General features: G+C 40.8%; 1 protein-coding gene across 3 annotated transcripts in view; it reads right to left on the bottom strand.

Annotated features, from left to right (window-relative positions):
• Window positions 1-13,687, bottom strand: part of Fktn (fukutin) — a 38,567-nt gene that overhangs the window by 15,164 nt on the left and 9,716 nt on the right. For all 3 annotated transcript variants that reach the window (XM_038347642.1, XM_038347643.1, XM_038347644.1), the window contains 4 exons: window positions 13,431-13,490; window positions 11,668-11,871; window positions 7,482-7,759; window positions 5,450-5,582 (listed from right to left, as the gene is read on the bottom strand). In XM_038347642.1, coding sequence (XP_038203570.1) covers window positions 5,450-5,582; window positions 7,482-7,759; window positions 11,668-11,871; window positions 13,431-13,490 — 675 coding nt within the window. The remainder of the gene's footprint in view (window positions 1-5,449; window positions 5,583-7,481; window positions 7,760-11,667; window positions 11,872-13,430; window positions 13,491-13,687) is intronic.

Raw genomic sequence — 13,687 nt, 5'->3', positions numbered from 1 at the left:
ATTACAGAGCTAGAAACATTCTCTAAGCAAAACAGATGAAATGATGTTTTAGATGCACAGTCATGCACTTGTCTTTACAGACTGGGTATTCAAGCAGGAAGATGCATTCTGAATCAGAGCATCTGTTTTGGGCTCAAGGTCCATTTCCTTTTAGATGGGCAGGCCATTTCACAAGCAGGTAAGCTCTATGAGGAGAGGGGGTTTGTTTGGGGTATTGTATAAAATACCTCAGTGTCTAGAGCAGCGTCTCTACACCTGACAATCGAACAAGAGGATGGAAGAAACGACGTTCACCGTAGTCAATGTCCGCATTTGTAACTTAAAGGTAACAGCTAGGCTTCATAGAACTACTTCACAGATTGGAACCAGAGCCCTTTTGTAGAGTGTAAGGATTTATACTAATATTATCTTTTACTTAGTCATTTTACTTTCCTGATTTACTACCTTTTATTCTGTAACTGAAGAAACACCATGAATTCCTCAGTGATATTTCGCTATGGAACAAAATAGAAACTACTTGGCCTAGCAGACCAGGGTCTCTGGCTACCGGTCTGACCTCATCACTAGCCTCGTTCTACATGCCCAGTTATAGTAATAAAATTAAACTTCTCTAACATGCTACAACCTTCCTACATTATGTGACCTTATATGTTCCTTTTTTTTTTCAGTATGCCTCTGATTAACAAAGTCATGTTTCAGCTCCACCCTCTGAGAAATATCCTGGTTTCCCTAAAAAGGCAGATGAGTTTGTTTTCCCAGTGTTTCCATTCAACATTTGCTAATTATTTACAGTTATAATACAAAAAGCCAAGCAAAGCAGCTCCTCCAGGAACTTACAATGATTACCACCTACATAGATTTTAAAAGTCTTTACATTTTTTTAATATTTTATGTATATGGGTATTTTGCCTGCACGCATGTCTGTGCACTATGCTCCGTGCACATGCCTGGTGGCCGTGAAGGGAAGAAGAAGACATCAGATATCATGAGAATAGAGTTATAGACGGTTGTGAACTGCCATGTGGGTGCAGGGAATCAAACCTAGGTCCTCTGGAAGAGCAGCCAGTGCTCTGAACCACTGGGCTATCTATCTCTCTAGCACTTTTTAATTCTTGTATTTAGTTGTAACTGCTAGTTGTGCTTCAGTTTCCTGAGTGAGGCTGTAAACTTGTGAGAGCAGGTACTGCATTCTCCTCCTTGAATCTATAGCTTTGGAATGCCGCGCCCCACCCCTGTACATAGTAGGCAAGGAACACATACTGTTGAGCGGCTAAATGAAGAAATAACTGGTTCCAAAAGTATCCCAAAGGATCGTGTGACTGCCTTTTTCTCCCCAATACAGCAAGAGAGAATATATGTCCCTGGGACTATAAGGAACAGAATCGCCATATGGATCTTGAGGGAACAGGATCCTGTGGCAGAAAGTTCCCTGCAGGAAAGCGGCTTTTATGGATAAATAAACTGTACAGGACATCCTGAAATAAAACATCCCTTTCCTTAGTCATTACTTTTAGAGCATATGATGGAAAGAGAGGTCCATACTCTTATGCCTGCTGTAAGAGAGAATGCCTAGCGCTAAACGTGTAGAGACCTAGACTTAGGTCTTAGACCAAATGCTAAGCCAGTAATGATTCAGTGTTCAAAAGCATCTTAAAGCTACAGTTTGCCCTCTGTTAAAGAATACTTGCCTTATGGAAACCTCCCTTCAAGCTGTTGGTCAGGAGTCAAGAAGCTCCCAAAACAATATAAGATATTGTCTTTGGTTGTGTTCCAGAACATGAAGGTAAGTAAGACCTTATTGCTGAAGACTCTACATGCTTCAGACATGGGGTTTAGCAGAATCAAGCTAGAAATGAAAACCTGATCATGGGTTGCCTATCTCTAGTTAATACATCTACAACACAATCTTTCTATTGAAGTCTCAGGAAACATGATGGAAAGGCAGAAAGACACTAAAGGTGAAAGGATCAGGATGTCTGCTATGATAGAATCCTCTATAGATAGCAGGGATATGCATCTACAAATCTTAATGATATGGTCATCTAAACAAGCCCAGCCGACATTACTATGTGGATGGGGGAAATTCTACAAGGCCTCAGCTCCTAGATGAAGAGCTACAGGCAGCTAATAGCTGCTAAGAGAGAGACCATCCATTTTCTCCAGTAATGGGTCCCCTGATAGGGTATCCAGTGTTGTTTAGTTAGATCTTACAACTTAATCGGGCTGGGGAGAATGATTAAAATTTATAGATTTCAGCAAACAGGTCCCTGTTAAGAGAGGGCCTGTGTACAGCAAAACCCAAACAGTAACGGGCATGCTACCTACTGTCCAGACCTTGGTTTCTACAAGGACCCATGACTCAGAGAAATGCCTGAACAAATGGCCGAGACAAGAAAATCACAAGATGAACATAGAGTATCTATATTTTGCTAAAAATGAAGAAAGCTGGAGATAAGCAGAAGACACAGAAGCTGTGGTGAAGTGTTTTCCTCAGCCAAACATGCAACAATCTGAAGATTAAAATAAGGATAAAAGTAAGGGGCTATAACTCATTAAAACAGGAAGCCATAAGTTTCTTATTTAAATAATAAGTTTGATGAGAAATGTTAGTATTTACATAGCTGCAAAGTAACCTGCAAATAAATACTTCTAGTTACAAAGGGGAAAATGCAAAGTCGCAAAAGCATCTGCGACTTGATTAAAAAGATGAGGTGAGGGCCAACAGTGCTCTGGACTTAGGCAGTGCCACCAGAGGGAGAATGGAGGCCACGGGACTCAGGAAGTAAATGAAACCTAAAAGATGCAGGAAATCCCCAAAGCTGGAAGATTCGCAGACTTTGCCCCAAGGCTGTCAGGGTGGGGACACTGCTGGTCCCTGGGGCTATGTAAGAGCTCCTGCTATTCAGCTTTTCTGAGTGTCACTCACACAGGGATGAGCTCCTTGATGATGCTTAAAACCACTCTTGCTAGATGCCTTAGCAAGTCTTGAACTTTCGGTAATCCTCCTGCCCTGATTTCCCAAATGTAGAAATTATAGGCATGTGCTACCACATATAGTTAGATTGAGATGAAAAGCAATGTATGTTAATTTTTAATTTTTATAATCAGATATAGAGAATATTCTGGCTTTTAGAAAATACTAAGCTATTTGAGGTTTCAGGATGCTGTTTTATAGCTCACTCTCAATTGTGCCACGAAACAAAACAAAATCCGTGTATTGTAACTGTTATGTAAGTCTGATAGTGCTTTTAAAAAAATATTATTAAAGTAAATGAGAAAGCTAGGGGCTACTTTACCAGTTTTATTTTAAAATTGGATTAAATTCATTGCTATAACCATACCGTGCATTTCATTTCATTTCAGACTGTTTGGCGCCATCAAGTGTTCAAATGAGTGTAAGTTAACTTTAATTTGAAAATTTACTTATGGTTCTAACATAAGAAACAAAGAATGAAACTAGTAACAGGATAAAGATAAAAGCATTACCAAGCCTTTAGGTGATCCCCATCAGTAATAATATCAGCACCATGGCAGGAGGGAGAAACAAGCTGGGCATCACAATGGCATGGGAGCAACTGACTGCCATGCATAAAACAAGGGGCCTGATATTAAGCTCACAGAATTTAAGAGTGTCTCACAGGGTGAGAGACACTAACGGTTCACTGTGGTAACTGCTATGGCAGAGGTGGGCAATGCTCCTGGGGCAGGAAGCAGCAAACTCCATCACTTCTACTTCTTATGCTGTGGTGGAGGCAGAGTTTGCCTACAGAACAGGCCTATCCACAGATAACGCTTTCTACCTTCTCACCCAGGAAGCCTGGGAGACTTGACAGTCCTATAGTAACCACTTGGGCTGCCAGGCTTAGGTCCTGGGCTTCAGTGTATAGCATCTGAGAGCCCTTGTATTTCAGCCTTGGATACTGGGCAGCAATAAAGACGCTAATACTCAGCTTCTCATTCGATTTGTCCTAATTTGTTTTCTATCGCTGTGATAAGCACTACGATCAAAAAGCAACTTGGGGAGGGGTTTAATTCACCTCACAACTCCCAGTCACAGCCCCCCCCCCGAGGGCAGTCAGGACAGGAACTCAAGGTAAGAACTGAAACACAGAGGTGGTGGTGCACGTCTTTAATGCCAGCACTTGGGAGGGAGAGGCAGGCAGATCACTGAGTTCGAGGCCAGCCTGGTCTACAGAGCAAGTTCCAGGCAGGTTAGGCAAAAAAACCCTTTCTTAAAAAACCAATCCAAATCAAACCAAACCAACCAACCACACAAACAAAAAACCCCAAACTCAAAACAAAACCAAAACCAAAAAGGACTGAAGCCGAAACCATGAAGGAATGCTACTGACTGACTTGCTTAGCTCGAACTCTTATACAACCCAGTCATCTGCGCAGGTGCGGCACTGCCCCCAGAGGGCTGGACCCTCCCACATTAATCATTAGTGAAGAAAATGCCCGATAGACTTTCCTGTAGACCAGTCTTTGGCCAGGGAACTCCAGAAATTAAAGGGCAAGTAGAAGAATTGGGGAACCAAATTCCCACAGTCAAACACCGTTTTTACGGGATCTCTGGTTTCATGTAATTGCCACAGCTGAACATTTATACCCATCAAAATTGTTTGTGTATCATCACAGTCAGAAGCCAGAAAGCTAGAACAGCAGAGGAAAAGCTGAGAATTCAGCTGGTCTTTGTAGAGCACTTGTTTAACATTTTGCCAAACACACTCACACACTCATATTTAGTGCCAAATGTCTGACCAAAAAAATTCCCTATTTTCATTAAGTCTTTCTAAAGCCACACAGTTTCTCTTCTGTGGTTATATCCTAAGTCATTTCTTAAAGAAAAAAAAAAAGCTCTTTAAAACTAAAGCCTATGAGCTATCATAACTGTGGGATGAAGCCAGTGTTAATTCTATCAGGATCTAATAAAACAAAGCAATAAACACAAGGCCACTCCCCATTCAGAGAAGGAAAAGTGTGTGTGTGTGTGAAGCCCAGGGATTGCTTTCTAATTGAGAGCTTTGGCTTTAGCTGGCCGGAGGCTGGGTTTCATACTTGCCATAGTAGCCGGCAGAACTTACGTTTTCCTTTTTGAGATAGGGTCTTGTTGGTCCAGGCTGCCTCTGAACTCACTCTGTAGTGGAATATCACCTTCAACCCTCTGCCTCTTTCTCCCAAGTGCTGGGATTAAAGGCACCTGCTACCATGCCTGATCTATGTAGTGGTGGAAATCAAAACTCAAGCCTTGTGCATATCAAGCACAAGGGGAAAAAAACTGAAGGCTTTAACTTTAAATGAAAAGAAAAAAGGCAGGATGAAGAAAGATCAACTTACAAGACATTTAAACTTGTTCTGCATGAGCCATCTTCATTTCCTCTTACACACTAAACGAGGCGTAATATTCTCATTACTTTAATTTAGAAGTAATTATTTGGTTGTCTCTAACCTGAAGAAACGCCCGAGCTTCTTTATACCTGCACTCGATAAATCTGGAGCGTGGCACTTCTTCTAGAAAGTGTCCTGGGTCTTTCGGAATAAGCACGTCTAGCCCATCAATAGTAACTTGCTGCAACTCTGGCCTAAAAACAAAAGCTAAGATTTACCATCAAGATTTAATCCAGAACACAGGCAGCCTTTTAATATAGTGAACATCAGCAAAGGAGCTAACTTATATCAAGTGAATTTTCTTCAATATTTCAGGTGCCAATCAGCAGCTTTATTAGGGCCTTGAAAATTCAACATCCGATAGCAACACAGAACCTTAGTTTTAAGTATTTTTCACTCATGAAGTTAAACTGGGGGTGAGGAGGGAATAGCACTATGGACTGGATCTAGGGCCTTCTGCATGCTACCACCGAGCTGTACTCCATTCCTCTTTTTTTTTTTTGGAGACAAGGTCTCCCTAAGTTGCCAAGGATAGCACTGAATTTGCAATCCTCCTGCTTCAGTCTTCCATGTAGCTGGATTACAGGCTTGTGCCACCAGTCCTGGCTTAATGCATCTAAAATAGTTGGCATTTTAAGTAGATGTGAAAGTTGAACAACATCATTATTTTCAGTTACCAGTTTAATTTTAGAGAAGAAAATAGTTCTTACAGCTAAGAAATACCGAGCAAACTGCAGAAACTTGGGAGTCTCATTGACGGCAAAGATATCTGGAACCCACCTTCTATGAATATTTCTCGAGAATGTTCTAGTCCTCTGTGTAAAACTGAAAATTACAGAAGGCTTTATCTACTAGCACACATTATGCTTACAAGCTGGTTGGTCATTTTGAATTTAACTAAATTAACTGAACTTTGATATAAACTTTTAATACCTTAAAGAACAAAATAACTTCCTTAAAAATCCCTTTGAAACACAAAATTAGAAAAAAAGTACATAAACATGAATAATGGCTAAGATTTTTGACAAAAATAACGGACGCAGCACTGACAACAGACTGTTTCTCAGAGCCCACTAATCACTTCTGGCCACTCCGGCTGTGAACATCCTTTCAGCTGTTTCTCACACATGTGATACTAAACACTGTAAGGAAACAAAAATAAGCATGCCCTTACAGGTCTAAAGCATAACAACAAGCAGTATTTCCCTGAAAGTGCTCTCAAAAGGCTTTGACATGAAAACTCTTATAAGCATGATAAACTTTAAGGCAAAGGACAAACATTCAGTCCATATTTACGTCAGGTTCCAGTGTTACAGCCAGATTACAGGATCATCATTAATGACTTCCAAGGAGAAAGAAAAGTACAACTCGGGGTCAGAAAGCTGATGTTCATAGTCTGGGGTTACACGCATCTCCTAAAGTGCCTGTTCTCGCCAGCAGTGTTTATTACTGTGATAGTTGAGGACAGAGGTCTACACAGAGTATTAATTTTAGTCCTGCGATTTGTCTTAGTTTTCTGAGGCAGGGTTTAACGATGGCAGCCAGGCTGCCCTGCAACTCATTAGCTAGCTCAGCCTCACCTGCAGCTTGCAGCTCTCCTGCTTCAGCTCTCCAAGTGCTAGGATTTACATGTCTGAGTCACCACCTCAGGACCCAGGGAAAATAAACACACACACGCACAAAAACACACACGCACGCACGCACGCCCACACCTAAGACATAAAGGCACAAAGTAATGAGTTACAAGCATTTGTGTTTGCATCTTCATCACAGACACCGCATCTTATCATCTCCCCTGGAGGTCTCTGTGTACCCCACTCAATAATTCCTTCTCTACTCTTTAAGGACACATTCTATCTTGTTAGTACCTTTATTCAATTTTAAATATGTCCATGAGCACAGCATGACTATATACTATTATTCTTTTCTGTATTGTTTGAGACACTCAGTATTGCAGGACCCATTCATGCTGTTGCAGACTTGCAGCAGGTTTTCCTGATGTACAATACTTCACTGTATGAGTATATATGTGTATATATAAATAGAAACACATGATATTATTGATTCATTATTGTTCATTGTTTTAGACTTACCTGTCAAAAGCTCCAGGATAACGACCAAACTGTAACTTTCGAAAAGGAACAAACTTTCTGTCCATGTGTCCTCTGAGTCGTAGGTGACCATGCCAGAGGTAGTTGCCACTCCGCTCATGAAAGACCACCAAGTGGATGGCGTGAGTGGCCAGCTTACAGACATAGTGCAGGGGGATCTCAGTTCCAGAAAGTGAGTCTATTCCATCTAGCCGAGGATCTTTGCTTTCAATTTTTAGGCACTGAAATCCCATATTCTCAGCTATCCGAAACCAGCCATCCTAGAGTAAGACAAAAATCAAGCCTGAATATTTAAAACCAAATGCTAGTAACAAAACTAAAGCAATTATTATACCATTAATTAATGACATTTTTGTCTTAATTTTCTTTTTTGCCAGAATATTTTTAAAAATGAGAGTAGTAAACAGAAGGCAGTGCTGAAAGAATAAAGTAGCAAACAAAGGTGTGAGGAATATGTCTAAGGACTCTGAAGACCAACACAAACCTCTCCCCTAGGATGAGGAAGCTCACTTAGTGCCCTCCCATAGTTTCTATGAAGTAGATGTTAGTAGTAGGAACAGAAAAGCAAACTGACAATGTTTATCTCCTAACACTTTCAAAATGCTCTAACAGAATTCCCACCCCAGAGCAAAGACCAGGAAGCAGACTGCAACATACTGTACACAATGGGCAAGTTCAAGATTAGAATGTAAACCTTATTCACCAAGATTATCCGATATAGAGAATTTGATGTTTAAATATTATTATGAGTATCTGCTGGCCCAACATATATGTCCACATTACAACTCAAGCATCTATGCTTCAGAAAACACTGCAGAAGAGGGGCCCAAAAGACAGTAAAAGCCGGCATACCAGGAAACCCGCTGGGAAAGAAATGGCTGATGCAATTTTGTTCTGATTAAAAACATTAAGAAAAAAAAAAAGCCTATCTGCTGGATACAGCGGCCTGTGCAGAAAGTCTGTAAATATGAGGCCGACTCAGCCACAGTGAACTTCTGATTCTTAAAGGCCTTGTATCTCACAGGAACTTATAATCTCAGAAAAGCTTTTACATTTGCATTTGGACATGATACTCACCCTATAAAAGAAGTAGCATAAGTATTATAGATAAGTCAGCTTTTGAAACAGGGAGTAATACAGAGAGCCACTTAGTGGGTACAAAGGGCAAGCACACTGACTCCTTTGCTACCCACAGAAACCATGTGAGGCTAGCAAGGAAGGTACTCATGCCCAGCCTACAGTCACGGAACGTAATGCCTTAAGACAGTGTTTCACTGGCCACAGAACTCAGAAACAAATATTGAGGATCAAAGAGAGACTGTGAGGCTTGGCGATAAGCAAGCTCACCTGCTGAGCCATCTCACTGCTCCCTAGCTCCTCCCATGGACTCTGGAGATATTAGTCTTGCCAACAGTGCACATTCCTTTCTTCTAAAGTAGCAAGAGTAGTGCACTCAAGGGACACTTTGGAAATGTGGAGGACTATTTCTTACCATGACAACAAACTGGTATTTAGAGGTCGAGGCCAGAACACTGGTGTTGTGAGTGACCATCAGAGCTAAGAGATCACCATCTTGGGAAGTCCAGCTGTGCCCTCTTGCAAAAGGTCATCCCAGTTGGGACTGCTGACTGCTTACACCCCTTGTAGAGGACTAGGGAGGGCCTCAAGACCTGAGTATCCAGCAGCTCCCCAACCTACTGTATGTAACTCTGCCTTAACTGCACCAGGTGACACCTCCAGGGAGTGCTGGAGAACAGAGGCCGGGGAAAACTAGAAGGAGGCTCCATGTATGTAACCATGGGCAAGATCACTACCAGGGAAAGGCTTTCCAGGTAAGGCCTGCTGCGGGGGATCACCCACACCCGGAAAGTAACCCCTCATCTGTAAGAAACTCACTGGTTTCCCAGGGGGAACTTTGGTGAGATCATGCCTCAGTTTGTTACTGACGAGAGGGATAGCCATGGGTGTAGCCATTATTTATGTCTCCCTCTGGGAAGTAATCTTAGCAACATCTGGGTGTTTTATACCCTAAACTATGAAAATCTGTACTGTTTCTTACATAATGCAAAGTACCCTATCAGATGAGAACAGTGAAAACCCTGTTTACAATGATCTCAGTCCTTACCCCCACGACCAATCAACTATATTAATGAAGACAAACTTTTACATTATATTGTTATTGGAAAAGGGTCTTGTTATGTAGCCAAGCTGACATGTAATCTTCCTACTACAGCCTCCTGAGTGCTGAATTTTCTTTCTCCTGCTGGCTACTTTGAGAACTCACATACTTGATGTGGGATTTCCCTCTGTGTGCTGTGATTACCATCATGAATAAAGAAAACTGCCTTGGCCTGTTGATAGGGCAGAACTTAGGTAGGCGGGGAAAACTAAACTGAATGCTGGGAGAAAGGGTGGAGTCAGGAGAAGCCATGTAGCCCCACCTGAGCCAGACGGAACTTTACCCAGTAAACCACAACCACGTGGCGATACACAGATTACTAGAAATAGGTTAAATTAAGAGTTAGCCAATAAGAAGTTAGAGCTAGGGGCTAGAGAGATGGCTTAGAGGTTAAGAGCATTGCCTGCTCTTCCAAAGGTCCTGAGTTCAATTCCCAGCAACCACATGGTGGCTCACAACCATCTGTAATGGGGTCTGGTGCCCTCTTCTGGCCTGCAGGCATACACAAAGACAGACTATTGTATACACAATAAATAAATAAATAAATAAATAGATAATAAAAAAAGAAGTTAGAGCTAATGGGCGAAGCAGTGGTTTAATTAATACAGTTTCTGTGTGATTATTTCGGAGCTGAGCAGCTGGCGACCTCTCCCAACACATACTAACAACAGCGTTATATACAGCAAGGGTCTATGTTTACAAGGTTCATCCTCTGCAAACACACAGACAAAGACACATGAATCACTTGTTAAGCTTCCAGTGTGGTCATCTCTCAACTTTCACACTGTAAGGTCATTACTTCATTTGATCTGTAGGTTGTAAATATGACATTATGTTGACAAAGGGAGAGTACATATGTGTGAAGGTTATAATTTCCACACACTACATTTGAGGAAATAATACAAAATACTCTTTGTAAAAATGGTTTATAAGCACTGTATGCTTTTCCTATAAGGAAATTAAGCCTTCCAACATGAATGAGTGGGCAACACCAACATGTACAAATCTCCCTAGTGGATATTTGTACACTGATCCACCAGCAGTCATCCGGTCTCTTAAGACAGGGTTTCACTATGTAGCCCTGGCTGGTCTGAAACTAACTGAATAGATTAGGCTGGCCTATAACTCATAGAGATCTGCCATCTGCGTCTCCTGTGTGCTGGGATTAACTAAAGGCATGCACCACCACCTCACAGCTCAGTTTCTTGTTCTTAAACATGAATAAAGATCAGAAAATATAGCTGAAAACCTGCATCAGAAAAATACACAAAAGCCAAAGAAAATGAATATGTCATTAAAAACTTTAGCAAAACACAAAGTATCAGGGAGTAAACTTTTAAGAAAAAAAATCAAAACTTAATGACCTTTAGAGACAAAGGCAAAGCCATTGCCATGAACAAAAGAGTGCAAGGACTTTGAGAAAACACACAAAACAACTAGACAAAACTATTAAATCAATAGCATTGGTAAAGCTTTTTGTTTTTGTTTTTTTAAAATAGAACAGTTGAAAAAAATCACAGAACAAAAATAAAAAATAAAATGATCTCTTTGTATTAGAACAGAAGACCAGGAAAAAGACAAAACACAAAATTGAAGACCCACAAATCCAACAAAGGAACAAAGAGCAGGAAAACTGTGTGTATTAATTAGATCCTCCTTGAAAACATGGATGTCCCAATTCCTTCCTTCCATTCTCCCACCCTGAGCACGGATGTGACGGTCCTGGGGCACTAGGAGAGCTACGCTGGAATGAGGATGGAAATGGACCAAGAACTCCAGCCCTGGTATCAGTGGGAAGGCAAGCAAACACCAATGGCCACCATTATTTCAGCTTCTTACTAGAAAAGATTAAGTGCCTTATTTGTTCTAAGCTTTGTATTCAGTTATGTATAGCTAAAAATATTCCCAATACAACTTGCACGAAGAACTTTAGATGTTCTGCATTTTAAGTGGTGCAATTGTTCCCATTAGCTGCGGCAGCTGACTCACCTCGTTCTTCCACAGGTGATACTGCAGCGCAAACGCAGTGAAGTCTCGTGGAACACAGAAGAACCTGCAGTCTGAAGCGGGGCCCTGAGAAGTATTTTTCACTTCTTCAAAGTTTTTATTAATCAATTCCAGAATCCAAGGGTCGATAAGGAACACCGGCACATTTTGGCTGGATGTCAGCATAACAAATTTCTTAACTGCACGCTGTTCAGAGGAAAAGAATCTCTTTGATATCACTAAGTCAACATCATTTTCCCCCAGTACTGGGGAACTGAACCCAGGACCTCACCCATGTTAGGACAGTGCTCTGTCACTGAGCTCTAACCCCAGTCCTCCTGTAGTTTTCATTTTGAGAGAGGATCTCATTAAGTCACCCAGACTGGCCTTAGACTCACTATGAAGCCCAGGCAGGCTTTGACCTTGGATTCCTCCTGCCTAAGATTCCCTACAGTTGTGATTAAAAGGCTTGGGCCAATAGGCCTACCTCATTACAACTTATTTTTGTTAAATTTTTGATCAATTAATTTTCTAAGAATTTACAGAGTGTCTACGCAGTAGACACCATGCTGGTCACTGCATTAGGAATAAGCAAATGAACAACACACACGGTTCTGTCCTCAAGAGGAGCACAGTCTGCTAAGGAATTAAACAAGTTGCTATAGTTCAAGATGAAATAGCTCCACAAAATGCAAACGACTCAGTGCAAAAGCAGGAAGACAGGAATGACCAGATATGTGGATGAATGCTTGGGACTTCAGCATTCCAGAGGTAGAGATCTGAGACCACACAAGGTTTGAGGCAAGCCAGGGTATGCACAGAAAGTTCCAGGCCAACCAGGGTTACACCAGTAAGATCCTGTTCTCAACAGCATAAACAAAGCAAAAAAAAAAAAAAAAAAAAAAAAAAAAAAAAAAAAAAAAAAAAACAAACAACAACCAAAAACAAAAACTAAGGAGCAAAAAAACTAAGCATTCATAAGGACTATCTGCTCATTTTCTACAACACAGGCTATCCTATAACACAACTGCACCTTTTTTATTAGTAAACCAGCACTATCTTCAAATTTTTAAAACTGCTGTTGACACAGGGTCTCAAGAAGGCAGGCTGGCCTTGAGTTGAGGATGACCCCGAGCTTCTGGTCCCCCTGACACCTACCATATCCGGTTTACACAGTGCTGGAGATTGAACCCAGGGCCTCCTGTATGCTAGGCAAACACTCTACCAACTGAGCTACAGCTCAGCTCTGTCCTCTCAGCTCTGTTTTTATTTTTAGGTAGGTAGAAAAAAAGAAAATGTATTTTTAAAATATAGAGGTTCTGAAACTTTACAAAACAAAAAAATCTAATGAATATACTATATTATCCGTTTCTCTCATCTTACACAGAAAGCACTGAGATTTTTATTGCTATTAACTTCCCTTTATATTCATCGCTCAATTCTGATTCATATATTCCTGCATTTGGGGAAGCATTATAGTTCAGCAGTCAAGAATTCTAGAGATGGAAAGCTAAAATCTGGATTCAGATATTTACTAACCAACTACCTTAATCTCCCTGACGAGCTAAACTGAGAACATACATACTGACACTTTTAAGGTTTCCACAAGGACAAAATGAGATGTGCCATGTAAAGCACTGGGCATAAGGTCTACTCATGTCCAAGGTTGTTATTGTCCTTGCCATCAATCAACAAATACTTGAGGAGTATATCAATGAATGAACTAAAGACAGCACAGACATTGTAACTGAGCTGTAAGTACATACCCACTGTGTGCTATCGAATCCAATTCGGTGTCCCTTGGATTTTGATGAGCCAGTTCCATTCTAGAAGAGAGCAAAAGAATATTTTGGTAAACTCACAGCCCAGCACTCACTATCCAAATGCTTATTTCATACTCAGAAGCAAAAAAAAAAAAAATCATACATTTTATAATACAATAATCCAAGATATAAAACATTGACAGAATATAGTGAGTTACTGATATTATTCAATGGTATGCCCAGCATTTCTATATTATTAT

Source organism: Arvicola amphibius, chromosome 11 (assembly GCF_903992535.2).
Source record: "Arvicola amphibius chromosome 11, mArvAmp1.2, whole genome shotgun sequence".
Taxonomy (NCBI): Eukaryota; Metazoa; Chordata; class Mammalia; order Rodentia; family Cricetidae; genus Arvicola; species Arvicola amphibius.
This window is presented reverse-complemented; position numbering and strand designations above follow the sequence as displayed.